Source organism: Vipera berus, assembly GCF_964194415.1.
Source record: "Vipera berus genome assembly, chromosome: 1".
In the NCBI taxonomy this organism is placed as follows: domain Eukaryota; kingdom Metazoa; phylum Chordata; class Lepidosauria; order Squamata; family Viperidae; genus Vipera; species Vipera berus.
In genome coordinates, this window is record NC_138202.1 from 102,387 (window position 1) to 129,986 (window position 27,600).

The 27,600-nt window shown below is 55.4% G+C and overlaps 1 protein-coding gene across 1 annotated transcript; it reads left to right on the forward strand.

The window, feature by feature from the left end:
• Positions 1-328: 328 nt before the first annotated feature.
• On the forward strand, positions 329-27,541 carry LINGO3 (leucine rich repeat and Ig domain containing 3). The gene is made up of 2 exons (XM_081320360.1): positions 329-558; positions 25,252-27,541. The coding sequence occupies exon 2, from the start codon at positions 25,286-25,288 to the stop codon at positions 27,104-27,106; it is 1,821 nt and encodes a 606-aa protein (XP_081176486.1). The 5' UTR covers positions 329-558; positions 25,252-25,285; the 3' UTR covers positions 27,107-27,541.
• Positions 27,542-27,600: the final 59 nt, after the last annotated feature.

Sequence of the window (27,600 nt, forward strand, 5' to 3'; positions counted from 1 at the left end):
GCCCGTCTGGCTCCACGTCGGGGCGCCCCTGCCCACCGAGGCTCGCTTACCGGAGGCGGCGCCCGAAGCCCCACACCGAGCCCGGAACGGAGCGCGCCGCGCGAAACGCCTCCCCCGCAGCCCCGTCCGTCCAGGAGGGCGCCCTGTCGGACGCGGCGCGGGCGCACGCACGGCGCGGCGGCCGCGGGAGCGAGCAGGCGGGCGCCGGCGGGGGGGGCTCCAGCCCCAGAGGCGCTCGCGGGGCAGAGCAGCATCCCAGGCGCGCCGCACGCCCCGCCCGAGCCACACGGTAGCCGGCCGGCGGGGAGGAGAGAGCCAGCGGGGCGAGCGGGCAGAGATCGCCGCCCCCGATGCGCCACGGAGCCCAGCCGGGGAAGAGGGCGGCTGGCGCGGGTCACCCTGCCGCTCATCCAGCCGAGAGCCGCCGCCGCCGCTCTTCCTCCTGGTGCGCAGCGCCGCTGCTGCGCGGCCGCCGTCCCGCTCGCCCCCCGCGGCCCTAAGCTGCTCGCCTCGGCTCCCTTCCTTTGCCCGCCGAAGCCCAGCTCCTCGCCCTGCCCGGTAGGTGTCCGCCGGCTCCCGCTCGGCTTCGGAGCGGCGGAGTCCCTGCGGGGAAGAGGGACGGGCGGGCGGGGGCAGGAACCGCGGCGCTCGGCGCCGATGAACCGACTCGCCGAGGACCGCAGCCGGGCGGGGCTGGGTCAGCAGGCGGGCGGGCGGCGGCAGTTGCGATTGTCCGCCGCCGACCCTTAGCAAGCTTCTTTCCTGCCGCAGCTGCCCGGAACTTTCGGCTCGGAGGGGGGGGGCGTTTCTGCCCGGCCTCCTGCTGCGCCAGCGACGAAGAGGAAGGGGCTTTCGGCGCGGGGGAATCAGACCCCCTCCGCGGAGCAAAGGGCCCCGGAGCGGGAGGAGGTGGCTGTGGAGGCGGCGAGGGCAGAGCTGGTCGGCGCCGGGTCCCGGCCGGGCCTCTAGAAAAGCCGGCTGCTGGTCGGGGGTGATCCTGCAGGGCTGAGGGCCCAGCGCTGCCAAGTCCCCCGGCTGGGCGGCCCAGGGGCTGCTTCCGATCCCAAGCCTGTCCTTCCCTCCCCCCGCCCCCCAGGCAAGGGGCAGCGCGTGGGAGGGGGAGTTCTTTGCCGAGAGCCCCGCTTATCCCCCCCCCCAGAAGAGGCTGCGGGCTGGTGAAGCGCGCGAGAAATTCAGAAATCTGGGCTCTTGTTCCCTCCTGGGTGCCTCTCTAGCTGCTCTGCGGCGGCGTTGGTCCCCCCCCCTCCCTCTTTTCTCTCCCAAAATGCGCCCCGTCCCTGAGGCTTCTTTCCCTGCAAACCACCGGGGACTTCTAGCTGTGCACGCTGCCTCCCATTCTCCCCTCCCCTTTAAACTTCTGCCCCCCCCATTTCCTCTCTGAGCCCCTTCCGGGTGTGGCACCTCTGCCTTCCAGTGCCCACCGACTCCAGAGAGGCAGAGCGGATCTGAGGCCTCCAAGGCTCTTCTGCCTCCCCTGAACCACCAGCCCCCCCCCCCCGTTTCAGATCGCTCACTGCACAAGGGGAGGGGGGTTGAGGCTGGCGTGGATCTGAAGGACGGAGGAGGGGAGCCTCTGCAAGGGACAGATCCCACCCCAACGGAAAGCCGGGCACAGAGCAGAATCCCCGGCCAACCTGGGGCACCTGGGGCTGCCCTGGCTGACGGTTCCCGTGTGGTTTTCTCCCGTCCGGGGTGCAAATCATTCCGGGGCGCTTCCCGGGTGCAGTCTCTGTTTTCTGGCAAGCTGCCATCTTTGCAGGCTCATCTGGCCTGTGAGGTTTGACACCCAATTGTCTCCGCCCACTTTGAGCCAGTTGTGGCCAGTTGTGGCCCAAATCTGTCTTCTGGTGCTCCAGTCATGTCCAATTGCCCAGAGCTGTCCAGTCCCGGGAAGGGCTGATCCGGCTGCACATTTGCATGGGACCCTCCTGCGGCTCCTCCAGGCACCCTGCAGACCGGGCTGGCCGGGACAGAGGGGGCGCTTGGCCCCTCCTCCCCACTTTCCCTGCCTAGAGGGAGAGCCTGCTCCTGGGTCAAAGCTTGGCCTCCCCAGGAGATGGAAAAGGCCCAGCACTCCTCCGAGTGGGGGGGGGGGCTTTACTTGCCTCCAAGTGGAAATTGCCTGAAACTGCTCCAGAGGGGACAGGGACTGGGCCAAGGCGATCCGAAGGCGGAGCAGTCAGACTGCCTGCCTCTCTCTGGCCCTGAGAGAACCAGGCCTGTCCCAGGGGACCCCCTTCTGCTTAGCCTGCAGTGGGTGGAGCCCCTGGACTCTTTGTGGATCCCTCCCGGTCTCCCTGCTCCTGCTGGGGCCTTTTCCTCTCCTGGGCTCCCCCCCCCACACACACCATGACGTGATAGACCTTTTTAATGGGGAAACTGACAGGGGCGGGCAGAGCAAAGTAAGTGGTGTTCAAGTGAGGGGAAATTAAGATCAGGGACTGGTCTGTGCACATCTGGTTTACATTTCTTAAGAGAACATCTGGGCTGCCATTCTTAGGGTGCTGTGGAGCTTCTCGGCGTCCCCCAGTCCTGCCATAGCCTTTGCCTCTCTTTCCGCCTCGGAGGGGTCTTATCTCTGGCGTGTCATGCAGGATCCTTTAGGCTGCCCCTCCCTGTCTAAGGTGGGGGAGGGTCGCCATGTGTTCCTCGGCCCATGGAGGCAGGTCCACACACACTTTGTGCCCCTCTGATTCCTGCCTCTGTGCCAGCTGGCGATGGAGGGGAACTTAGGGGGGAGAGGAGGCTGCAGTCAGCTGCCTGCCTCAGTCAGGGCTCGGGGGGGGGGGGCTCTTCCTCCATGGATGCCGAGGACAGGCAACCTACCTCGGAACAGGAAGAGTCCCTCAGAGGATCAAGCAGTGTGTGTGTGGGGGGGTGACTATTCCTTGGGGCAAGAGGCAGGGCAGAGACGGCCACATCCGCATTTTTCCGTGGCCTCTTGGGCTTCAAGGAATGCCAGCCTTAACGATGGCAGTGGTCCCACGAGACAGTCCCTGGGCGCCCCTCCCCTTCGCTTTTCCAAATCAGCCCCACTGCAGCCCTCAAATTGTACCTGCGCCTTGTGCGATGCGCTCCTTTGACGGCATATAGATATAGGAATATAGCCAGCCGTACCAACAGGCTGAAAAATAGCTTTTATCCGTGGGCTGTTAGGCTTTTAAATGGAACATAATCTCTGTGAACGTATGCAGAATTGACTTGGGAGGCCGGTGTGTGTAGTTGGTTCACATGGTGTAGTAGGATGGAGGGTTTGTTGTCACTGTGTGTTGGGGGGAAGAGAGCAGGGGGGGGGGGAGGCTCAGCTAATCTCAATGTACACATGTTGTACTTTGACAATAAAGGTTTATTATTATTATTATTGCCACTGCAGGGTAGGAGATCCCACGTGGCCAAGGAACATTTCTCAGATGGATCTGAATACTTTGATTCATCCGGCTTGCTACCTGCCCGGTCCTGGTCAGGGGTCAATGGGAGGATGCAGGGATAAGCAGGGCTGCCTGGCTAGGTGTATACCTTTCAGCCTAAAGCTGGACCAAGGAAAGATGGCCCCGACGGCACCCATTTCCTGGGTGGGCATCCCCACCTTTGCAAGAGGCTGCCATCCCCCCATGTTACCTTAAGGGAGAGAATTTCTCATCAAAACCCCTTGGGCTGTCAATCTGGCCCCTTTTCTGGGTGGTGGCTGGTCTGGGCAGGGTTGTCCTGTAAGAGGAGGGGCTGCAGATGGACACAAAAGGCCCATGGGGCACAGCAGGACCCAGCAACCTCTCAGATTCTCCAGTGACCTTCCCAGAGGGGCCTCCCCTCCCCCCCATGGCTCTCCCAAGCATTTATCCTGCCTTAGCAAGAGGTCTAAGGCTGCTGGAAGGCCAGAGGGCACTGAGGTGTGCACGAGGAAGGTCAGGTTCCTGCCCTCAACCCCCTTTGGCCCCAAGGAGTGGATGGAGGCTCCCAAGAAGGAGCTTACCAGCTTTTAAGGCAAGAAATTCAGGGTAAATGGAGAAAACATATCATGCTGAACCTCCAGTATCAGAGCCAGTCTACCTTGGATGTGTGTGGATGTGGGGGCCCTCATTTGTATTGCAGGAGACGTGCTCCTTACAGCTCCGTCCCAGACTCCGATGGCCATCCTCCCCCCTTCGCAGCTCTTCCTTCCTCCTGTTCTGGGCGGCACACCCAGACTCTCCGGCCGGGGGAGGGGTCCCCTAACGAAGGCCTTTCTTCACTGAGCTTAGGGTTGCAGCACCCCCCCACGCCCCCCCACGTCTCGGCAACCTCAGGCGAGTCCTTATGCTGAGATGACCCCCCAAAAGTGATGGCCAGGTAGGTGGTGAGGGATGCTGAAACTCAGGCCTCCTCCACCCCCAGGGATTTACGGGTGCCACCAGCGAGGAGAATTCCTCTGTGCAGATGGCCCCAGAGCTGGGAGGGAGCCCCTGCTTTGGACTGGCTATCCCAGGCCTCCCTCAGCATCGGCTGACCAAAGGCCGGACTGTAATCCATCTTTTTCCAGTCCTTCCTTGCAATCCCCAGCTGCCCCTTCTGCTCCTTCACACCCCCCCCCCCGCCTTGCTCCCCCTCCAGTCTGCTGAGCATCCCCACCCCCAGCAGGCAGGCAGATGGCTGTTAAGCCTCCAAGACACCAAGAGCCAGGGGCTCAGAGACACCCCCCCTCCCCCACACCTGGTCCTGGGCTGGATGGGGCCAAGAATGGCAGGAGGGCAATTCCTCATTCCAGCCAGCTGCTCCCTCCCTCGCCCTGCTCCCCTTTTGGAAGCTGCCTGGACTTCCCTCCCTGCTCCCGGCTGGCTGCAACTAGGATTTTTTAAAAATAGCTCTGGCCTTAGTGAGACAAACGGAGCAGCTTCCCCTCAAGGCTGGCAGCTGTTTTATCCACTGGAAGGATTTCAGGAAGGGGAGCTGCGCGTTCCAGGAGCTGCGTGTTCCAGATGTCTCCGTAGGTAGACTTTCCAGGTAGGGATAAAGGAGGATATTCGTAGCTCGGGGGTCCCTGGTGCTCTCTGAGCTGGGCAGTCTTCTTGCAGAGCCTTCATTACCCAAACTAGGCAACGTCAGTGCCAGAAAGGAGGAGGGGGGGGTCTTGCTCTCAGCTGATGTTCTAGAGTCTCGCCCTGCTGGCGTCGGTGGGGGTGGTCTCGGAGCTGCTCTCCTTGGGCTGGTTTGGCAGTTTCTCACTGTTCACTGTTTTTGATCTGATGTTAAATCTTGGAGTTACTCTATGCTCACCTGGGCCTTGATTGCTGGTGGGGAAGTTGTTCCCTTTTTGGCTTGTTGAGTGTTTCCTTTGCACAATATGTAGATCTGGTTTGTGTGTCCTTTTGATGGCCAATCAGTCAGAGTGCGAGCCTTGTGCGCACCATTGATTCCATGTGGCTGTAATAGTCTGTTGGTGGTTTCTTGATGTATGGCAGTGTGATCCTTTTTATGGCTTGTGTTGGTTGTGCTGTATACCACTCAGCCCAATATAGCACCACCAACACAAGCCTAAACACCCTGCTAGACGAACTCCAAATTAACATCAGACCCACAACCAAGAAGTAAACAATGCCCCAATCCAGGAATGGCCAAACAAGCCAACAGTAAACAATCCAACCAGAGAACCTCTGAGACCATCCTCCGACAACACTGACAGGGTGAGACACCAGAGAAGAAGTGATAGAGGGAGTTGAAGTTGCCAGAACCTTGGGTAAAAGTGACCAGGTCGACCACGTCATACTGGAATTTAATATAACGCAAACACTAGCAATAGAAAACAATCCAACCAACATCCTAAACTTCAAAAGAGCTGACTTTAACAAACTCAGAGATAACCTAGGAAAGATCCCATGGATGAAAATCCTAAAGGGGAAAACAACCCAAGAAGCGTGGGAAACTCTGAAAAATGCGATCATGAAAGCCCAGACCAGCACAATACCACTGAAAAAGAAAAACAAGAAATTCAAGAATAAACCAGCTTGGCTGCACAAAGATCTCTCTGACAAACTGAAAGACAAAAAGGACAAATACAAAAATTGGAAAGAGGGGCACATAACTAAGGCGGATTATCAGCAGACAGCCAGAACATGCAAAGTCAGGAAAGGAAAGGCTCAGAACAAAGACTTGCAACAGAAACCACAGATAATAAAAAAGTTTCTTCCAACACATTAACAACAAGAAAGAAGTCAAGGAAACTGTAGGTCCCCTAAAGAGAGAAGATGGCAAGGAAATTACAGGCAACAGGGAGAAAGCAGAGCTGCTTAACTCATACTTTGCATCAGTCTTCACACAAAAAGAAACGATAGCCCAACATACCAAAAAAACCACTGCAAAAGACAAACTTGAAACAAAAATTAAAATAAGCAAGAAAATGGTAAGAGGACACCTATCCGACCTTGAGGAATACAAATCACCGGGACCCGACAGATTACATCCCAGACTTCTGAAGGACCTGGCAGATGTTATCTCAGAACCCTTGCACCACATCTTTCACAAATCCTGGAGCACCGGGGAAGTACCTGAGGACTGGAAAAGGGCTGATGTGGTTCCCATCTTCAAAAAAGGGGAAAAAACGAATCCAGGAAACTACAGACCAATCAGCCTAACATCAATACCTGGGAAAATCCTAGAAAAGATAATCAAAAAACAGATCTGCGAACAACTAGAAGCAAACAAATTTATAACTAGCAGCCAGCACAGGTTTGTTAAAAACAGATCATGCCAAAACAATCTTATTTCATTCTTTGATAAAGTGACTAAACTAACAGACCAGCAAAATACTATGGACGCAGTATACTTAGACTTCAGTAAGCATTTGATAAAGTAGACCACAACCTACTCTTTGGTAAGCTAGAAAAAGATGGAATAGGTAACATCACCACCAGATGGATCTTTAGCTGGCAGGCAAACTGTACTTAATGAGTAGTCCTCAATGGCACTACAGCCACATGGAGAGAATTAAGCAGTGGGATACCCCAAGGTTCCGTCTTAGGCGAGGCATTAGTACCGCTTTATAAAACCCTAGTAAGACCACACCTGGAATACTGCAGCCAATTTTGGTCACCATATCACAAAAAAGATGTTGAGAGTTAGGAAAAAATTCAGAGAAGAGCAACTGAGATGATCAAAGGCCTGGAGACTAAAACATAGGAAGAACGGCTGCGGGACTTGGGTTTGGCCAGTCTAAAGAAAAGAAGAAATAGGGGAGACATGATAGCAGCATTCCAGTATTTGAGGGGCTGCCACAAAGGAGGGGGTCACATTATTCTCCAAAGCACCAGAGGGAAGGACAAGAAACAATGGTAGGAAACTCATCAAAGAGAGATGCAACCTGGAATTAAGGAGAAACGTCCTGACAGTAAGGACAATTAACTAGTGGAACAGCTTTCCTTCAGAAATTGTGGGTGCTCCATCACTGTAAATTTTTAAGAAGAGGCTAGACAGTCACTTGTCTGAGATGGTATAGGTTCTCCTGCTTGAGCAGGGGGCTGGACTAGAAGACCTCCAAGGTCCTTTCCAACTGTTCTATTCTACTCATTGCATTATTCTATTCTATTCTATTCTATTCTATTCTATTCTATTCTATTCTATTCTATTCTATTCTATTCTATTCTATTCTATTCTATTCTATTCTATTCTATTCTATTCTATTCTAAACTAAGACCAAACTCTACTCCCTTCTAACACTAATGATGTTATCTAGTTGGGTAATGAAATGTCTGCAAGAACAACCCAGCTCTGGGAGCCCGAAGCACCCCATAGATTCTCCAGGGGTGCCCTCTGCACCACCTGCTATGTCAGGCCAGATGGTGCTTTCTACGCATCACACAAGTCCTCTGCAAAGGCTCCTCCCCCATGGAAGGTGGAGAGCAACCCCCCCCACTTAGCAGCTGGCAAGAAGAGCTTGGCCCTTTTGCCTAACCTCTGCCCCCCCCACCCCGGCCACAGACAGCGGGTGATTTCAACTACTGTTGAAGAGGGGGGGCAGCAGGGAAGAAGGCCCCATCTTGCTTTCCACAATGGATTTCTGTTTGCTAGAATAAACTCTTAGGCTGCAACCCTTTAAAGCTTTCCCCCCCCCAGTGGGCAGTTGTTGTTAGTTGCAAAGTTGTGTCCAACCCATCGCGACCCCATGGACAACGTTCCTCCAGGCCTTCCTGTCCTCTACCATCTTCTGGAGTCCATTTAGGCTCACACCTCCTGCTTCAGTGACTCCATCCAGCCACCTCCTTCTCTGTCGTCCCCTTCTTCTATTGCCCTCAACCTTTCCCAGCATGAGGCTCTTCTCCAATGAGTCCTTCCTTCTCATTAGGTGGCCAAAGTATTTTGAGTTTCAGCTTCAGGATCTGGCCTTCTAAAGAGCAGTCAGGGTTGATCTCCTCTAGGACTGACCGGTTTGATCGCCTTGCAGTCCAAGGGACTCGCAGGAGTCTTCTCCAGCACCAGAGTTCAAAGGCCTCGATTCTTTGGCACTCAGCCTTTCTTGCGGTCCAACTTTCACAGCCATACATTGCAACTGGAAAGACCACAGCCTTGACTATACGCACTTTTGTTGGCAGGGTGACGTCTCTGCTTTTTAGTGTACTGTCTAGATTTGCCATGGCTTTCCTCCCCAGGAGCAAGCGTCTTTTAATTTCTTGGCTACAGTCCCCATCTGCAGTGATCTTGGAGCCCAGGAAAATAAAATCTGTCACTACCTCCATTTCTTCTCCACCTATTTGGAGAATAATTGAAGCCTTGGTGGAGCAGTGGGCTAATGCCTCCTTAAGTAACACCAGCTGCCTGCAATTAGTGCAGGTTCGCATCCCACCAGGCTCAAGGTTGACTCAGCCTTCCATCCTTCCGAGGTAGGTAAAATGAGGACCCAGATTGTTGGGGGCAATAAGCTGACTTTGTAATAAAGCCGCTTGGGGCCCCCCGAAAGCCCTAATAAGCAGGCATATACATAGAATGAAGGCTATTGCTAAGCACATTGATTTGTGCTTAGATTGTAAGCCGCCCTGAGTCTTCGGAGAAGGGCGGGATATAAATGGGATTAAAATAAAATAAAAATAAAATAAAAATTTGCCAGGAATTGAGAGGGCCGGATGCCACGATATTGGTTTTCTTAATGTTTAGTTTCAACCCAGGTTTTGCACTCTCCTTCTTCACTCGCAGCAAGAGGCTCTTTACTTCCTCTTCACTTTCTGCCATTAGAGTGGTATCATCTGCATATCTTCCCGGTGGGCAGACAGGAGGGCAAATCTCTGCTGAAAACACAGATAGGCCTGGAGGTTCCAGGGGCTCCGGCCAAGGGCCCGCCCTCTCTGAAAGCCCCAGAGGAGTGTCAGGTTAATTTGACCGCTCAGCCCAGCCAACTTGCAAAAGGCCTAAAGGCTGGCAGCCCCTCCAGCTGGTCTTTAGACTGGAGAGGAGAACCAGGCTGCGCAGAGGCAGCTTCCAGGCGAGCCGCTTGCAAGCCTGAGTGAAACGATCGGGTGGCTTCTGCCCAGGCAGGATGAGGCTGCCAGCCCAGAGCCGTCCCTGCTCGGGTGGAAAACACACCCTCCGTCCCCCTCCAGCAACCCTGCGATGTTGCCGGCCTTTCCCAGGCAGTCGGGCTCTGCCGCCCTGGATGCAACCGGAGCCGAAAATCCCTGCTGCTTCGGGTGGCAGGTCACCAGCCTCCCTCTGCCAGCCGGGCAGCTTGGCCTTTCTTCTCCTGAGCGGCCTCTTCCTGTGATTTCCCTGCCCCCGCAGGAAGCACCTTTCCCCCCCCCCCAGCCCAGGAGGACGCAGGCCCCGAGCCCGCACAGGGCCCCTCCTGCCTGGCTCTCTGGAGCAGAGGAGTGGGGGGGGAGCCGGCTTCTCGGCTGCTGGGGGGGGGGGGTGGCAGCTGCACAGAGGTCGGCTCTGGAATGGGCCTTGGCTCTGGAATGGGCCTTGCTCTTCGGCACCCCTCCTCCATGGGGGGAGGCGGAGGGGAGGCGGGTCCCAGGAGGCAGGCGGGGGAAAGGATCAGGTCCCCGGCTCTGCCTTGCATCCTCAGAGCTGCGTGTTTGCTGCATGTTTTCCTGAGCATCGGAAGAGAAGCCGGGCAGTGCCGGAGGGGACCCTGGCCTGTCTAGTCCAGCTGCCTGTTCTCCCCACGGCCCATCAGCTGCCCAGAGACAGCCTCCAGGGGTCCGCCTGTGAATCTGAAAGCCGCCAAGCCAGGATCCTGGCCGCTTCTCATGACAGGTGGAGAGAGAACCGAGCAAGGACCTGCTACACCAATACATTCAGTTCCCCCCAAGCTTCTCCCTCCCCCCCAAACCTGCTGTTTTTAGTGACCTTTTAGATGTTGCATGTCCTGTGTCCCCCCCCCACGCACGCAGTTGTGTGTTTGGATCACTGCCAGCAAGAGTGGGAATCCCTTGCTTTGTGGTTTCTGCTTTGGAAACGCTGGGATGAGCTAGATCTCCTCCTGATCTGACGGGGAGGGAGCTGGACCTCCTCTGACCAACTCAAAGCAAGGCTCAATCCTTGTGGTGGGGAAGGGGGGGTGTCCGCACAAGCTGTGTTTGGATTGTGTCTGGACCGAAAGGCTGCCTCTACATCTGGCCACAGCACCGAATTGCAGCACTCGGCCTAAGGGGGGGGGGGCCTTCCGAGCACCGAGATGGGATCCACCTGCGGAGCCGGCAGCAGCGGCCTTTCTTTTGCCAAGCAGACAATCCAGGGGGGGGGCTCCCTCACCTGCAAGGTGCTGGCCCGTTGCTAGGCAACCATGACCAAGGTAATTTAATGCCTCCTCTCCTCCTCCTCCTTGAAAGGCAGGTGGGGATGTGCCTCTGCAGCACTGCAACCACTCCGGCCCCTTTGATCCGGGGACCCCTGGGGGGGGGGAGAGAGAGAGAGCTCTGAAGCACGTGCCCAGCCCCTCCCTCCGCTTCCCCACCAGGGAGCCACTGCCGGAGGCCAACATTACGGCCAACCAAGGAGCAGCGGGGCGGGGGGGGCCCTCCAGCTGTTTCAGGGGAGTTCGGTGCAGGGGTGGCAGCCCGGGGAGGGGCCTCAGTCCCAGGCAGGGGGCCTTGGGTCGTACCTGGAGGCATCTGAAGGGGGGGGTCTCTCGGTTTGGGCGGGGCTGCGCTTAGTTGCTGGCTGTCTCAGAACGGCCAGGACGGGTTGGGGAAAGGGGGGCGACCTCGCGTGAAGCCCCTTCAGGCTGGGCTGCTCCCCAGCCGAGGGCCAAGAGAAGGCGCGCCTTTGGAGGGAGCGTGAATGCCTTCCTCGCGGCAGGGAGAGGCGAGAGCCCCGGGGGAGAGCGTGTGCCAGATCTCGGCGCTGCTATCCGGGGCAAGAGGCTCCCGGGGCCTCGCCTCGATTGTGGAAGGCCGGCCGGGACAGAGAGACCCATTTAGCGGCGCGTCCCCGCCGCCCTGCGCGCCCGCCCTCGTCCTTGGCCCGGGAGTGGAGAGCGCCGGCCGGGAGACTGAAGACGGCCGCCAGCCCCGGCGGCTTTTTGCCCCCCCGAGTGACCCGGAGCTTCTCCGCCCTGTCTCCCCGAGGGGCCGACGGCTGCAGCCGAGGACGAGCGGGGCAGCTCCCTGCTCGTTTCCGGGCGGCGGGGAAGGCCGGAGCGTCTTCCTTCCAGCCCCCACCGGGTACTTCGAAGGGCGGGGGACGAGCCGTCAGGCTAGGGAGGGAGGCGCTGGCCGGCCCACGCGGGACCCTGCCGCGGGAGGTCTCCAGGGGAAGCGCGGAAGGGCTCCTAGACCCACAAGCCGGGAATCGGAGGGGCTTTCCCCAGAGGGCATCGGCCGCCCGCCCAGGAGCCCTCCTGAGCTGGGCCGCTTGGATGGCGTGGCCACCTTCCCCCCACCCAGCCTTCTCCGAGAAAGTACTTCCACCCCCCCCCCCACAGCCACCCTGCCAGCCAAAGAGTGGGTAATTGGGGGGGGGGGTGAGGGTTGTACTGCTGCTTCCCCTCCTGGCAACTACTGAGTTCTGCAACCTACATAATGGATGAAGAACAGCAAAAAAAAGAGCCTTGGTGGAGCAGTGGGCTGATGCCTCCTTAAGTAACACCAGCTGCCTGCAATTAGTGCAGGTTCGCATCCCACCAGGCTCAAGGTGGACTCAGCCTTCCATCCTTCCCAGGTAGGTCAAATGAGGACCCAGATTGTTGGGGGCAATTAAGCTGACTTTGTAATAATGCCGCTTGGGAGGTGTGTGAAAGCCCTAATAAGCAGGCATATACATAGAATGAAGGCTACTGCTAAGCTTGTAAGCCGCCCTGAGTCTTCGGAGAAGGGCGGGATATAAATGGAATTAAAAAAAAAAATCCTATGCCGTATCTGCCAAGTGCCTGTTGGCCAGTGTCAAGGAGGCAGACTCAAGATGTCTAGGTTGGCTCCCCCAATTTCCCTGCTGCCTGGAAGCCTTCTGACACCCCTCCCCCCAGCACTTGACCCTGGAGAGCTCAACAGCCCCCAGCTACCCCCCTTCTTTTCTTAGTTTTTGGCTTTGAAAAATTAGGGACTTAATTCCCCCCTCTGAGAAAGGTGTGTGCGTGCGTGTGTGTAATTCCAAGACATCTCATTGTCCTCACACGAAACTATATGGAGCAGTGGTGGCACAGTGGTTAGACTGCAGTATTGCAGGCTAACTCTGCCCACTGCCAGCAGTTCAATCCTGACCGGTTCAAGCTTGACAGCCTTCCGCCCTTCCGAGGTCGGTAAAAGGAGGACCCAGATTGCTGGGAGGGGGCAACAGGCTGACTCTGTGAACCGCTTAAAGAGGGCTGTAAAGGGCTGTGAAGCAGTATGTGAGTCTTAGTGCTGTTGCTACAGTGCAGATGGGGCAGGACGAAGTGTTGGCGGTGCTAGAGTTCGATACGGTCAACCCAGTGGGAGGCCTTTCTGTGATCAATGAGACGGAGCCGGGTCAGCCTTTGGCCCTCTCGATTACCCAGAATGCATTAGCCGCATTGCTCCTCAACCTTTCCTAAAACTGGCCGGAGCATCTGCCGCCCACCGGCTTTTCCATATCTGGACTCTAAGCTGCCTCTGATGACCCTAAGCGCTCTTGCTGGCGTCGTCCCAGAGGTTTTTTGTGCAGATGTGCTGACATCTCCACAGGGCAGAGTCTTCGTGCGCTTCTTCCACCCCTTTCTCTCCGCCTGTCGGGCTCCTTTAGCAGACCCGCCTGAGGTTGGGACCTCTTTCCGCCAGGCCCAAAATGTGGTCAGTTGACTGCGGGGTCAGCTGTCTCTCAGAATTTGGAACCAGGCCATAGGTAGCTTTTGGGAGGGTCGGTTGTAACTTTGAATGGCCACTAAGCGACCAAGTCTTAAGTTGAGGGATGTGTCAGGACCCACTTCAGTCCCACATCTTAAGAAAGCAGAACTCTTGGAAACGATTTCTTCCAATAGGAACTTTTATGAAGAGTAATTGATAGCAGGCATTTCCTGCCCAGAAGGTATCCCCAAGCAAGACCCCACCCCATAGTCCATCCGGCCAGTGTGGGACAGCCAATCCCCAGGTGTTAGGTCCATCGTGGGAAAAGGGGAGATAACATCGGCCTGTCTCCGGTTCACACACAGCGATGGTCTGGTGGGCGGCTTCTTCACACCTTCCTCTGAGCGGGTAGAAACAAACAAGGCACGGAGGTTACATTCCTTATACCCTCCCTTGTTCTAGCTGACAGTTTAGGGAGAGAAACATGGGAAAGCAAAATGTTACATTGTAGCAGATAGAGGAAGCAGAGGCCATAACCCCTTGGGCACATCCCCCCTCCCCCTTGGGAGTATGGCAGAACCCAGGGAGAGGCGAGATTTGATTCTGGGTCAGAGGGGATAGATAGAAATGGGATGGGATGGGTTGTGACAGGATGGCTGGAATGGACAATTCCCCCCCCCAACTAAAGCTGTAACTCTCTGCCCTGGATAGGCACATTCTGAGAGAGTCTAGAGGAGTGAGCCCCTTCCTCTCTGTCCCCTCCCCCCCTTAGCTGCGGTCCCCTCCGATCTCTTAATCTGGGCTTAACCCAACCCTCCCTCCCTCCCTCTCTCTCACACACACACTTCCCCAGGTGCACCTCCTCATTTTGGAAGACTTTCCTTGGGTTTCTGTTTTCATTTCCGCTGCTGACAGATTTGGCTGTAACACTCCTACACATCTCCTCTAACTGCTCTCTGAAATACTTCAAGATCCTTTCTGAGTTTTATGTCTGTGAGGTGTTCTCACGAGTGAATCGTTAAAGGGGCTTCCAAGCAAAGGCATCACGCAGAGATGCAATCATATTAGCTTTATTCATGATAGATCAAAGAGAAAGAAATACTTGGCATGAAAGCATTCATGCCTGCATGTGAGAGAGAAATAAAATAAAACAAGCTAGCATTACATAACTAAAATAGAGGTTAGGAGTAGAGATAGAACTAGAAGGAAGAAGGCTAGAACACAGAACAGCCCCTCGTGCAGAGGTATTTATGGGGGGTCTTGGTCCCTCCCTGACCATAAAACTCTCTCGCCAATGGGGCTGTGGGTCCGAGACCCTTGGCTCATCAGTGGAAGCAAAGAAGCCTCTTTGCCTCCATCTGATGATCCTTTTGGGGAACTGCCAATGGCTGACACTAAACATCTAACAATTCCCCTTATTGCCAGCCAATGACAGGGACCAGTGAATGTATGTGAGGGGTGAGCAGGTGTCATAGACATGCATAAAAACATTCAGAAGGCCAAACACAAACGCTTACACAGAAGGTTGTGCCGGTCAATGGGAACAGGTTTGGTGAACAGATCAGCTATCTGGTCAGCTGTGTTACAGTGCTCAACATGTATAAAACCCTCTTTCGCAAGCTGCCTGACATTTTTATAGCGTATGTCTATGTGGTGAGATCTAGAGCCTACTGCATAAGCGCCCGAGATTGCAATAGCGGCTGTGTTGTCCTCTAGAATTTGGATGGGCAGAGGGGGAGATGCCCAGATGCTTGTTATCAGCTCATTGAACCAAGTCAAATCATTGGCCGTGTCTGACAGGCTGGCATATTCAGCCTCAGCCGTGGAGCAAGAAATAAATTTTTGCTGCCTAACATGCCAATGTATTGGGCAGCCATTTAGCAATATGAGGAAACCAGAAGTGCTCCGTCTACTTTTGGTGTCGCCAGCCCAGTCTGCGTCTGAGTAAGCGGAGAGCTGGGCCGTCTTCCCCTTCTCTGGTTCTAGCATAAGGAGAGCATCAGCTGTGCCCTTTAGGTATCTAAGCACCCTTTTAACAGCAGCCCAAAGAATTCCTTTGGGTGTTCCACGTGCCTGGACAATAGATTCACAGCTAAAGCTATGTCAGGTCTGCTCCAATTGCTGATGTATAGCAAGGAGCCAATCACAGATCTGTAAAGCGTGTTATCTGTGAACTCAGGACCGTCCTTATGGGTGTGGTTGTAAAAGTCGCTTTGCATTGGGCTATGCGTAGGATTAGATTCTGTCATTTTGCATTTGGCCAGTAATTCCTCTATCTTTTCTTTTTGAGATAGAGCGAACCCCCCCTTAGTGGCCAAAATTTGCACACCCAAGTACTTGTCAACCCGCCCCAAAGACTTCAGAGTAAACTTTTCTTCCAGGACCTTGGCAAATTCATCACACCTTTCCTTGTTAGGCCCTACATATAATAGGTCGTCCACATAAACTAACACCCGTTCTGTGGTTCCCTTGGAATTGCGTGTGAAAACACATTGATCTGCATGAGATTCTGAGAAACCAACTCGTTCTAAACTCTTTCTAAGACAGTCATACCATAATTTCCCTGACTGCTTAAGACCATATAACCCTTTGTGAAGCAACCATGTATTTCCCCCTTCTTGCTGGTAGCCAGGAGGAGCTCTCACGTAGATCTGCCGGTCCAAGTTGGCGTGGAGGTAAGCCGTCTGGATGTCAAATTGGAAGACTTCTTCTCCCAGGGCGGCTGCAGTCACGAGGGCGGCCTTGACGCTCTCTGCGCGGACGGTTGGAGAGTACGTCTCGGCGTAGTCTTCCATATAACGCTGAGCGAAGCCCTGGGCTACCAAACGGGCCTTATATAGGTAGAGGCCATTGGCAAGTGGTTTGGCCTTGTAAACCCACCTTGTGCCAATGACTTTCCTCTCTTTTGGAGGTTGCTGGGGGGTGAAGACTTTGAGTTTCTTTAAGCTTTGCATCTCCTTCTCCATCGCGAGCTGCCATTTCTCCTGCTCTTCGATGGGCAGCTCCTGGATGTCAGAGAAGGATTTTGGGGTGACCACAACGCTGTTGACAGACGCGATGTGGCCAATGTCAATTCTCTTTGGCGGGACCCCTTTGTTGGACCGCTTTGACCTCCTTACCTTCTGCCACTCACCGCTCTTTTCTTCCGCGGGTCTCTGAGGTGTCGCTGGGGGTGAAGACGGCGTGTCTTCTTCCATGGGACTGGACGCATCTTCGTCTTGTTCCTCACTTTCGTCGATGGCAGGGTATGTGGTCGTCTCAGGTGATGTCGTGGTCGGTGTGCCTCTGCTGGGTCGGTTGGCATATGGGCTCAGATCATTTGAGTGGATCTGGGTCTAATTGGAATCCTCTTCGAAAGAGGCAGATTGGGAAGTCACAGGCCTGCCCCCTTCTCCCAGGAAACGATAGGCCTTGGAGCCAGGAGCATAGCCCAAGAACCTTAGTCTCTGGAAAACAGATCTCCCCTTCTTCCGCAGCTGCTTGGGGATGTGCACCCATGCATAGGAACCAAAAACACGCAAATGTGCCAGATTTGGTTTCCTACCGTGAACCAGGAAATATGAGGTCTGGTTCACAACACTGCTCCAGGTGCGGTTTAAGGTGTAATTGGCATAATGGACCGCCTCTCCCCAGTATGATTCTGCGACACCTGCGTCTGCAATCAGACTACGCATCATGGTTTGCAGGATTCCATTCCTTTTCTCAGCTACACCATTTTGCGAAGGGGTGAATGGTGCAGTTAGAAAATGGCGGATGCCCTTACGCCTTACCCAGTCCTGGAACTTCTGAGACATGAACTCAGCCCCGCGATCGCTCTGCAATTGTGCGATCTTGGTCTTGTACTGGGTCTCTACGAAGTTGTACAGTGACTTTATGGCGTCAAAGGCTTCAGATTTTTCTGTGAGAGTATACACGTGGCCGTATCTTGAAAAATCATCAACGGCAGTGAGAAAATACTTTTTCTTTCCTAGGGATGGTGTGAAAGGCCCAACTAGGTCAACATGTACTAGTTGGTATGGGTATTGAGTCTTACGTAATGACACCTTTGAGGTCGGGGCAGCCTTCCTCTTTGTTTTCTTGCAAATGGCACAGTCCAGAAATACGTCACAGTCCTTGAGCTGGACTCCCTCAGCAAATTCTCCCATCTTTTTAACTACAGGGAAGCTTGCATGTCCTAGCCTTCTGTGCATGAGGTGGACGCACTTATTGTGAATCGGCTTCCCCATTGACACCCTCTTGGCTCTAGTTGCTTTGAGTGGTGCTGTAGGTGCCTGCTGAGATTCAGGCTCCTTGCCCACACTGCCCTTGGAAAGCCTTGGGGCAGGCTGTGGTGGCTTGGGAGAAAAATATGGTAAGCCGTTTATGATTGTAATATTTCCAATGACCCTCTGGTCCCTGGTGACATGACCTCCCCCCTTGCGAAATAAAACTTCCACTTTGTCATCGTCACACAATTTGGTAATGCTTAATAGGTTGTTGGCTATGGAGGGAGCGTGCAAGACACCTTCAACTTTCCCAAGACCAGGTACAGAAACAAACCCCTCCCCAACAACTGAAGCAGTATCACCGTTTGCAACCTTGACAGATGAGTTAATTTTCTTTAACCTTTTAAAACCTTGACTCATATTAGTAATGTGAGAAGAAGCTCCAGAGTCCAGTAACCATAAGTCAGTGGAGCTATCAGCCTTTGTTGTGGGGGTGAGGGAACAAGTATGCAGAGAATTTCCCTTGCCCCTGCCACGCCCCCTTTCTTGCCCCTTGCCACTTGATTGGGACCACGTTTAGGGGCTTGATGTTGATGGGGGCAGTCTTTCTTGAGGTGCTCCTCAGAGCCACAGATGAAACACTTAAGCAGAACATTAATTTGCTCTGAGTTGTGGCGCCCCTTTCTGGCGTGCTGAGTGGTGACTCTGGCGTATTCTCCGGCATCTCGTCTCCTTCTATCCTCTTCGATCAGTCTTCCTGTGAGGTAGGACAGATTTATGTTTTCCCTCTTGACCGCTTCGAGTGAAACAATGAAATTGCTCCAACTCCTGTCTAGGGAAGCAAAAATGATCGCAACCATGCTCACATCATTTACAGGAAAGTCTCTGGATATTAATTCTGACCTGAGTGCCTTTAATTTTGCAAGATGTTCAGGCATGCTGGCACCAAGCCTCAGTCTGGTTGTATGAAGCTCAGTTGTAAGTCTGGTGACGGAACCAATGGTATCGCTGTTGAATAAATTGTATAATAGCCGCCACACTTCATCAGCTCTGAGCCCCGCTGGTATGCTGGAGAACAGGTTATTATCCAGAGAACTGAGCAGGGTCGAGTAAGCCTGCAAATGTCGCCACTCTTCTTGACGTCCCCATGGGGAAGGGGGTGGTTTCTGAACCATTTGTAGAGTCCCATTCTTTAAGAGATATAGCTGTATATCTTTACTCCAACTGTTATAATTTTCCCCTCCCAGTTGTAGCTTTTTAAAATCGTTTGGAAGATTTGCTGCCGGAATATAGTCCTTATCAGACCCACTTTCAAAAATTTCTGAAATGTCCATTGACATAAAAGGGAAAGGGAAAGGCGTTCCCACAGTGAAAGGGGTCCCTCTAGTGGTCGAGGAGGGAATCCTTTCTTGACTATTTAGTAACTCCAGATGGGCGTGCCCGGAAACCATGTGATCCGGGGGAAGGCGTTGTTCAGGATTTCTCCCTTCTTCCCATGAGGCATTGGGGGGGCGGAGCCCAGATTTGCCAGCTCGCAGATTGCAGCCACATGGATTTTCATCATTGCCTGGTTTGCCCTGAGGAGCCCATTGCTGGTCCTGAAGACCTGAAGAGAAGGTGGGAGGCCGCGGGGGTTGATTGTTGGGAGGCTGCAGGCTGGATTTCCCCCGGCAGTTGGGCCCTGGGGAGAGGATGGGAGGCCTTGGGGGGGGTGTGGGCACCCCCGACGTCTGCTTGGCCCCCAGGGCCGTAGTCAGGACTTGGATGGCCGTTTTAATTGCATTTGTATTTGTATTAGTATCGGCTGGGCAGATCTCATCGCCATCATAGGACTTTAGGCTTTGTGGTGGGGAGAACTCAGGAATTTGCATGCTGCCTTGGTCGGATGCCAGGAATTGCATGTCATTTCTGCTGTATGCCAGGGACTGCTGGCTGTTTTGGCTGGATGCCGGGGACTGCTGGCTTTCCAGGCTTAAAAAAGTCTTGTCTTTGTTAGACCGTGTGGGGTTACAGGGGGCCGCCATCTTGTTTCCTGTTCCAGACCATGTGGGCAGAGCCATTTTGTTTCCGCTTGCCCCAGGAAGCTGTAGCTCACAGCTGGGCAGGGGGGTTCGCGCCAAAAGCCCTGGGGTCCCGGGGTCACTAAGGGTGGCGGGCGCCATATTTGGAGGCCTCGTGGCCGCTAGGGAAAGACTCACCGCGTGTTCGGAGGCTTCCTGCGCGGTTTCCTGGGCTGCCTCCCCCCTCCCCTGCATTGCAAAGATCTCTTTAAGCAGCTCTTCACGTTCCTGTGCAGTCAGCTTACTCACGCGGCGTTTGGTTTCAGCCAGGTCCGTCTCTGCAGCATCTGAGCAGTCTTGGACAGTCTGCAAACCTTCTATGCTCTCCTCTGTGGTGTTCAGTTGTAAAGAGGCATGTGAAGGGGTCCTAGACGCTCTGCTGCGTACGGATCCTCTGACGGAATGAAGGTCATTTGTGCTCTCATCTGCAGCTGAGATTGCTTCAGGGGCTGGGGCTGTTGATCTTGATTGAAGACTTCTGGTCACAATCTTGGATCTCCGGCCATCCATTTCAGTTTCAAATCTAGGCATCTTACTGCTATCTGCAAGCTTGGAAGCTTTACCTTAAACCATCCTCTGCTACCAACTCGTGAGGTGTTCTCACAAGTGAATCGTTAAAGGGGCTTCCAAGCAAAGGCATCACGCAGAGATGCAATCATATTAGCTTTATTCATGATAGATCAAAGAGAAAGAAATACTTGGCATGAAAGCATTCATGCCTGCATGTGAGAGAGAAATAAAATAAAACAAAACAAGCTAGCATTACATGACTAAAACAGAAAGACTAAGAGAATAGAAACTAGAAGAGAAAAAAAGACTAGAACTAGAACAAAGAACAGCCCCTCGTGCAGAGGTATTTATGGGGGGTCTTGGTCCCTCCCTGACCATAAAACTCTCTCGCCAATGGGGCTGTGGGTCCGAGACCCTTGGCTCATCAGTGGAAGCAAAGAAGCCTCTTTGCCTCCATCTGATGATCCTTTTGGGGAACTGCCAATGGCTGGCACTAAACATCTAACAATGTCTTTGACGTCTCTTCTTGGCATCGGGTAAGGGTTTGTTCTGGCAGCTTCTGTCCATGGTGGATTTCATTTCATGGCTCCCCATTCCTTATCAATGAGATTCAGAACTTCAGAGCAATTCCTGGTACCTTCCTTGAAAATGGAGGGCACATCATCCAGTAATGTCCAGGTATATACGCATCTTTTTGGTGGTTTGAAGAATGTATCGGCAACTTAAGAATCATTGGACTGGATCTTCAACTGCATCCATGTCCTTCCTATGGCAGCCGTTCCCCTCCCCTTTTCACGTCCTGGGCAGTTAGCGCTGCGATCCTCTGGCCGAAGGCACCCAAACCCATCTCAACTCGCTGATGAGTAACACCATGACCCTCTCCTGCTCCTGCTTTCGTTCTCTCTTTGGCTGCGTTGAGCTTTCTCTGCCGCCCGTGCTTCTTGCCTTCCGTGTTCCTGCTGCAATTCTGTCTTTGCAACTTTGGGTCTCTTTCCTCAAACGGCGACCTCGGCAACCGGATGTCCCGAACCTACCCGCGTTGTAAATGCTACTAGGACTCAGAAAGCTCCTCAGCCCTTCTGATACGAGGGTCCATTCGTCATCCGGCACCCTCTCCGCCATCAGCTCCCCTTCTCTGTGCAGGGTGGGGTCTTGGGCTTCCCGTGGCCTCCCCCCCTTTCCCATCGCCACTGAGTGAGTCCCACCTCCAGCCTCCTGTCTTGCTGCTGCCCAAAGAGGGGCCTGCTGGCTTTAGTGGGCCAACGAGATGACCGTCACACCTTGGGTGACCCAGCTGGGATCGGCCGCTTAATTTGGCAAGGCTCAGTTCGGCTTCCAGTAACCTCCCACTGTGCTTTCCAAATTCTCACAGCCTGGTTTCAATACAGTCTGTCCAGAAACAGACTTTTTTGTAGTTTGCCGGACCCCCACTTTTTTGATGAAAGGGACAACCATCATCCAGTACTTTGTCCTTTCAGCAGGACAAAGGGCACCGCAGGCCACCATCTCCTCTGCCCAGTGTACTGGGCTGTGATTCGTCCACTCCTGTAGAGGGGTCACCTCCTCCTTGGCAGGGTCCTGGGGGGGGGCTGCCACATCCATTCCCACAAGCAACAGGAGGAAGGAATGGTCAGTGGTCATTAAGAGTTGGGGGGGGAGCCCATCTCTCAGCATAGGCTGATGGATGGTTCCAGCAGTCTTTGGGGAAATCTCCAACCTCCCCCCCCTGCCCACCCATCCTTCCTTCTCTTCCTCCTCCACCCTGACCATCCTTCAGTTTCTAGATCAGGGAGCCCAGAAGCATCAGGAGGCGGGTGGTGCAGGCTGGGCCCCTGGGCCTGTTCAGAGAAGAGCCGGTCCTTTGCATCGATCGCAGCCTTCTCCGTCCCCTCACACACACACACACACACACACACACACAGACACCCCAAATCTGGCGCTTTTGCTGGGCCTTCAAGAAGCTGTCCAGGAAATCTTTTCCCAGAGGACAATCAGCCTGCACTGACAGCTCATCTGATGCTTCTGGTCTCCAGGAATAATAATAGTAATAATAATAAACGAACTACTAAAGTAGTAGATAAAGTTCGTTAGTAGGTAGTAGATGTCAGAACAAAGTTAGTAGATAAAGTAGTTGAAAATGAGCAGGCTAAAACGCTGTGGGATTTCCAAATACAAACCGATAGCCTTGGCTCATAACAGACCAGGTTTAACGGTGGTTAAGACGAAGTGTGGCTAACTGATGTGGGGGATGGTAGAAGGCAAATAATTGGAGATCACAGATATCAAGAGACGAAAATCCGAACTGAAAGACGAGGGCATAAACCAGCTCAGGTGGTCCCAGTGCTTGTCAGCACAATGGGCGCCAAACCCCAAAGCCTTGGACTGCACAATCCGTGTGTTTACAAAATCTCCCTCTGTCAGTTGCAAAAGGCCATCCTGCTTGGAGCCGCACAGATACAAGGCTGATACATTACAACATCTTTGGCGCTTGGGAAACCTCAGCGCGCACGGAGGCCAAAACTCAGGAACTGGCAGCTGTGATTTCACAGACGTGCGTATTAGACTAATAATAAGCTTTACTTGGCACAGCTTACATCCTGCAACGATACCATTAATATTGCAAAGTAACAACAGCTGCTTATCCCAGGTCCCTTTCTAGAAGAACTGGACAAAATCACCAAATGTGAAGACCTGCAGACAGAACAACTGTGGCCAAAGGCAAGCCGTAACCACAGACCAAACGCCCTAGGAGCCTTAGGAGCCCCCAGTCTCTTATCAACCACGGAAAGGAAGTGAGGGAGGACCTGCCCTGATGGGTCAAGCAGTTCAAAGTGGCCGGAGGGAAGTTCTGCCCTTCCGGATCCGAAAGACTCTGTTAATGCAGCTTTGCCATAAGGAAGATTTAGATAAACTGGTTCTGTTTCCTCTCTGGTTTATCTGGGCCCTGCCTCCACTTCGAAGTGATCACTTGAGTGAGGGTCTCTGTCTCCCTACCAAGGGTGCTGCTGAACGGCCAGCTCTTCCTCCTTCAGCTGAGCGAGGGGGGCATCCAGAGCTCAGGAGGGTCCACCTTTGGGAGAACGGGCCCTGCTCTCCCAGGGTCCCGAGAGAGGCCGTTCTTCGATCAAAGGAAGCGGGAGCACGCTTACCCTGCAGGGTCTCTTCAGTTGGATAGATACCGAGGGAGAGACGTGGTCCTGCCAGTAATCGGGCTCTGTGCCGCGTGGGGCTTTACGGGCAGCGACCAGCCCTTGGCACAGCCCTCGCAGCTCCCACGAGCACCTCCGCCATCACCTGTGGCTGGCGAGCCACAGGCGAGAGCAAAAGCACCCCCCCTTCCAGCTCTCGTTCGTGGCTGGCTCAGTGGGCCGAGTCCCAGGGGAGCCTGCTCTGCCGTGGATTTTCCCTGAAGCTGCCTCAAGTAGGTCATCAGCAAGCGGGGGCCCGGTCGGAGTGCCACTGCGGCCGGCAGTCGTTTCCCGAGGCTTCTGAGGAGCTCCAGCCTGGCCCTCCGTGGGAAGGGAGGCCCCGGGGCTGACGGACTGGCACGGCAACACTAAGAAGGCCACCGGAGCGCTCTTTCTTTCTTTCCTCAGCCACCCATTCCACAAGGTCCGTGGCTGCAGAGATAGGAAGGTGACACAGACGGAGGTCCTCGGGAGCCGTTCCCAGGCGAAAGTATCTTTCAGCCCGGAGCAGGGAGGCGGCATTCGGAAGAGGCTCGGACGGGTGCCTCCCTCATTCACTGCAGCAGCAGGAGGAAGAGGAGGCGGCTGGGCACAGGCAGATTGGCAAAGTTCTGCCCTTAAAGCTGAAGCCAGCAATGCAGGGGCAGTTTTAGCTTAAGCAAAAGCACCTTCAGCCTTCTGGTGGGAGTTTATTTCCTGTCACGCGAGGCCGAGAGTAGCAGCTACAATTCAGACCAAATGTTCATCAGACCAAAAGCATCATGCACAGTGAATTCACCAAATCACACAGATAGAATGAAGGAGAAATACGGTCCAGGTCTTGCACGGTGTGGGGAGGAAAGCAATTGCCTGGGCCAGAACTGGGCACCAGCGGCCGCCTGGGCAGCTTTCGGATGGAGTCTGGTCTGGCTCCGTCTACCGCAGACGGGCTTTGCTGTCCACCAGCCTCTGGAGAGTCCAGGGGCCCTTTCAAAGCTTAGGAAGCACCTGCTCTCCGCCTCCCCGCTTCTCTTGCCCTAAGTCCGGTTTAGACCGGGTGGCCCCCTTTCCCTGCCGGCTTCTGTCCTGCTCTGATGCCCGCAGGGGCCCGTGGAGCCAGCTCTCTCTCCTGCTCACCTCAGCGGCACAAAGCCTCTGGCATGCACTCCACACACCCCCTTGGCCCCCTGTTGATCCTGTAAGGGCCTAAAAGGGTTTCAGGGCAAACTCTGCCGGGTGTGGATCCCCTGCCCCAGAATCGGCAGCTGGGCAGTGGAGAGGCAGTGGGCCCATCCACAGGGCGGGGGGGGGGAGCTGAGTGGCCAGCAAGGGAGGGGGCAGGCAGGACAAATCGCCCTGCAGCAGCTCTTGCTGGTCCCTTTGGGGTCGCCTGCAAGCCAGGAGGCAGAAAGAAAGGGCTGAACCCCACACACACACACAACGCTCTGCCTGGGGAATCGGCCAGAGAGTGGGGGAAGCGCCACTCTGGAGTCTTCCCACCTTCAGGGAAACCCGCCAGCAGCCAGGGGGGTTCCCAGGCTCCATTTGGTGAAGGCCCCCTCCCGGGAGATAAGAAGGGACCTCCCCCATCCCGCTGTGTGTGTGTGGGGGGGGGGGGTTCTGAGCTTCTGCACTCTCTCCCTGAGATGCAAAGCCCCACCGCCACCTCTGATTCAGTCTGCAGTAGTAAAAACTCAATAAAGCCGGTTTGGGATTATTTTGTGACTGTAGCTATTTATGGACTAATCTACAAAGGATGGATCCTGGAATGCTGCCTTGGATTCTTGTGATCCGCAAAGCCACGAAAAGCCACTTGGTGCTCTGCATCAGGACGCGGCTTTGGGATGGGGGGGGAGCAGGAGGGAGGGAGGTGCTCAAAAAGGGTGTGTACACAGAAACACAAACACACACACAGTCCTTTCAGGGTTCACTTTTGTCTACACGCTTTGGAGGGCGGCCCAGACCGGCTCTTGGGCCAAGCGGAGAGCAAATTCAAGGCTCCAAGGGAGGCCTGTAAGGGAACGCCACAAACCCTGCCAGGGTCCGAGTAACCTCCTCTTTCTCTCTCTCTCCCTCCCTCTCCCAGGTGCGTGGGACGATGGTAAGGGGTCTGTAGGACCATGCCCCACACAATGCAACCTGGCTTCCTCCTCCTGGCCTCCTGCTGCTGCTCCCTCCTGAGCCTGGCCCCGGGGTGGGCCTGCCCGGCGCGCTGCGAGTGCCTCCCTCAACTCAAGTCCGTCAGCTGCCATCGGAAACGCCTCACGTCCGTCCCGGAGGGAATCCCCACCGAGACCAGGATCCTGGAGCTGAGCAAGAACCGCATCCGCTGCTTGAACTCGGGCGAGCTCTCCTCCTTCCCCAGGCTGGAAGAGCTGGACCTCAGCGAGAACATCCTCGCCAGCGTGGAGCCCGGGGCCTTCGGCAACCTCTTCCACCTGCGGGTCTTGCGGCTTCGACACAACCAGCTCAAGCTGATCCCTCCGGGCGTCTTCCACAAACTGGCCAACCTCACCCTGCTGGACATCAGCGAGAACAAAATTGTCGTCCTTCTGGACTTCATGTTCCAAGACCTGAGGAGCCTGAAGCACCTCGAGGTCGGGGACAACGACCTGGTCTACATCTCCCGAAAGGCCTTCTCAGGCCTGCTCAGCCTGCAGGAGCTGACCCTCGAGAAGTGCAACCTGACGGACCTCTCAGCTGAGTCCCTCTCCCGCCTGCAAAGCCTGGAGCTCCTCCGGCTCAGGCACCTCGGCATCGCCCTGCTGGAGGACGAGAACTTCCGGAAGCTCGGCTCTCTGCGGCTCCTGGAAGTCGACAATTGGCCGTTGCTGGAGGAGGTTTCGCCCAACGCCTTCCAGGGCCTGAACCTCACCTCTCTATTCATCACCTTCACCAACATCACGGCCGTGCCCACCGCGGCCCTGAGGAGCCTGGGGCACCTTGTGTACCTCAACCTCTCCTACAACCCCATCGGCACTGTGCCCAGGGGGTCCTTCCGGGACCTCACTCGGCTGAGGGAGCTCCACATGGTGGGCACCCTGCTGGTCTCCATGGAGCCCCAGGCGCTCTCTGGGCTGAGGCAGATCCGTCTCCTCAACCTCTCCAACAATCTCCTGTCCACTCTGGAGGAGAGCACCTTCCACTCCGTCAACACCCTGGAGACGCTCCGGGTGGACCAGAACCCGCTGGTCTGCGACTGCCGCCTGCTCTGGATGCTCCAGCGCCGAAAGACGTTGAACTTCGGTGGGCAGCCGCCCACGTGTTCCTCACCCCTCGAGATCCAGGGCAACGCCCTTCACGACTTCCCGGACTCTGTCCTCTTCGAGTACTTCACCTGCCAGAAGCCCAAAATCCGGAACCGCCACCTGCAGCACGTGGCGGCTCACGAGGGGCAGACGGTGTCCTTCCAGTGCCAGGCAGAGGGGGAGCCCGTGCCCTCCATCAGCTGGGTCTCCCCTCAGCACCGGATGATCACCTCCAAGAGTTTGGGCCGGCTCACTGTCTCGTCCAGCGGGACGCTGGAGATCCACTACGCCCAGGCCAGGGACAGCGGGACCTACATTTGCCTTGCCGCCAACCCTGCCGGCAACGACACCTACTTTGCCACCCTGACCGTCCAAGGGGCCCCTGTCGACGGCACCCCGGATGCCAACCGGACCTCGGTGCTGGGCGAGTTCAACGACACTTTCCACAACGGCAGCCGGGTCTTCATCAAGTTCACCCTGGACCTCAAGACCATCCTGGTGTCCACAGCCATGGGCTGCATCACCTTCCTGGGCGTGGTCCTCTTCTGCTTCCTCCTCCTCTTTGTCTGGAGTCGGGGCCGGGGGCAGCACAAGAACAACTTTGCCGGGGAGTACTCCTTCCGCAAGGTGGACGGCCCAACCTCGGCCTCTGGGCAGGGCGGGGCCAGGAAGTTCAATATGAAAATGATCTGAAAGCCCGTTGCCGGAGGGGGCTCCGTGGGGCAAGGCCCACCCCCTGTGAACAGCAACCCGCCGGCACCCAGCAGCACAACCGCCACTGCCCTGCCCCACATCAGATCAGCTGCACGGCGGGGGGGGGGGTAGGGCAGCGTCAAGAGCAAGGGCTTGTGACCCCGTGAGACTGGACACGTTTCCCGCTCCAGAGGACCCACTGCCACGGCACTTCCGCACTCCTCCCCCTCAGGGGTCTGGGCAGAGGGGTTGGGCTGCTCCAGACCCTCATCCTGCGGGGCTGCCAACGCTGGTTTGGCAAGCAAGTGGCCAGTCCCCTCCCTCCCACTGCCTGTGGCAGATGGCCGGAGGAGCAGCTTCTGCGGGGCGGGCCTTTGTCCCCCTCAGGACATCACCTGCACCCCCCCACCCGACTCCCCCTCACTGTGCTTCCATCTCCCCTCCTCCACGTCTCTTGGCCAGGTGGGGAACACAAGCGAGGGGGGAGGGGAATT

Excerpts from the sequence above, each read along its gene's own strand:
- LINGO3 (XM_081320360.1), top strand. The coding sequence starts at position 25,286 with ATGCCCCACACAATGCAACCTGGCTTCCTCCTCCTGGCCTCCTGCTGC.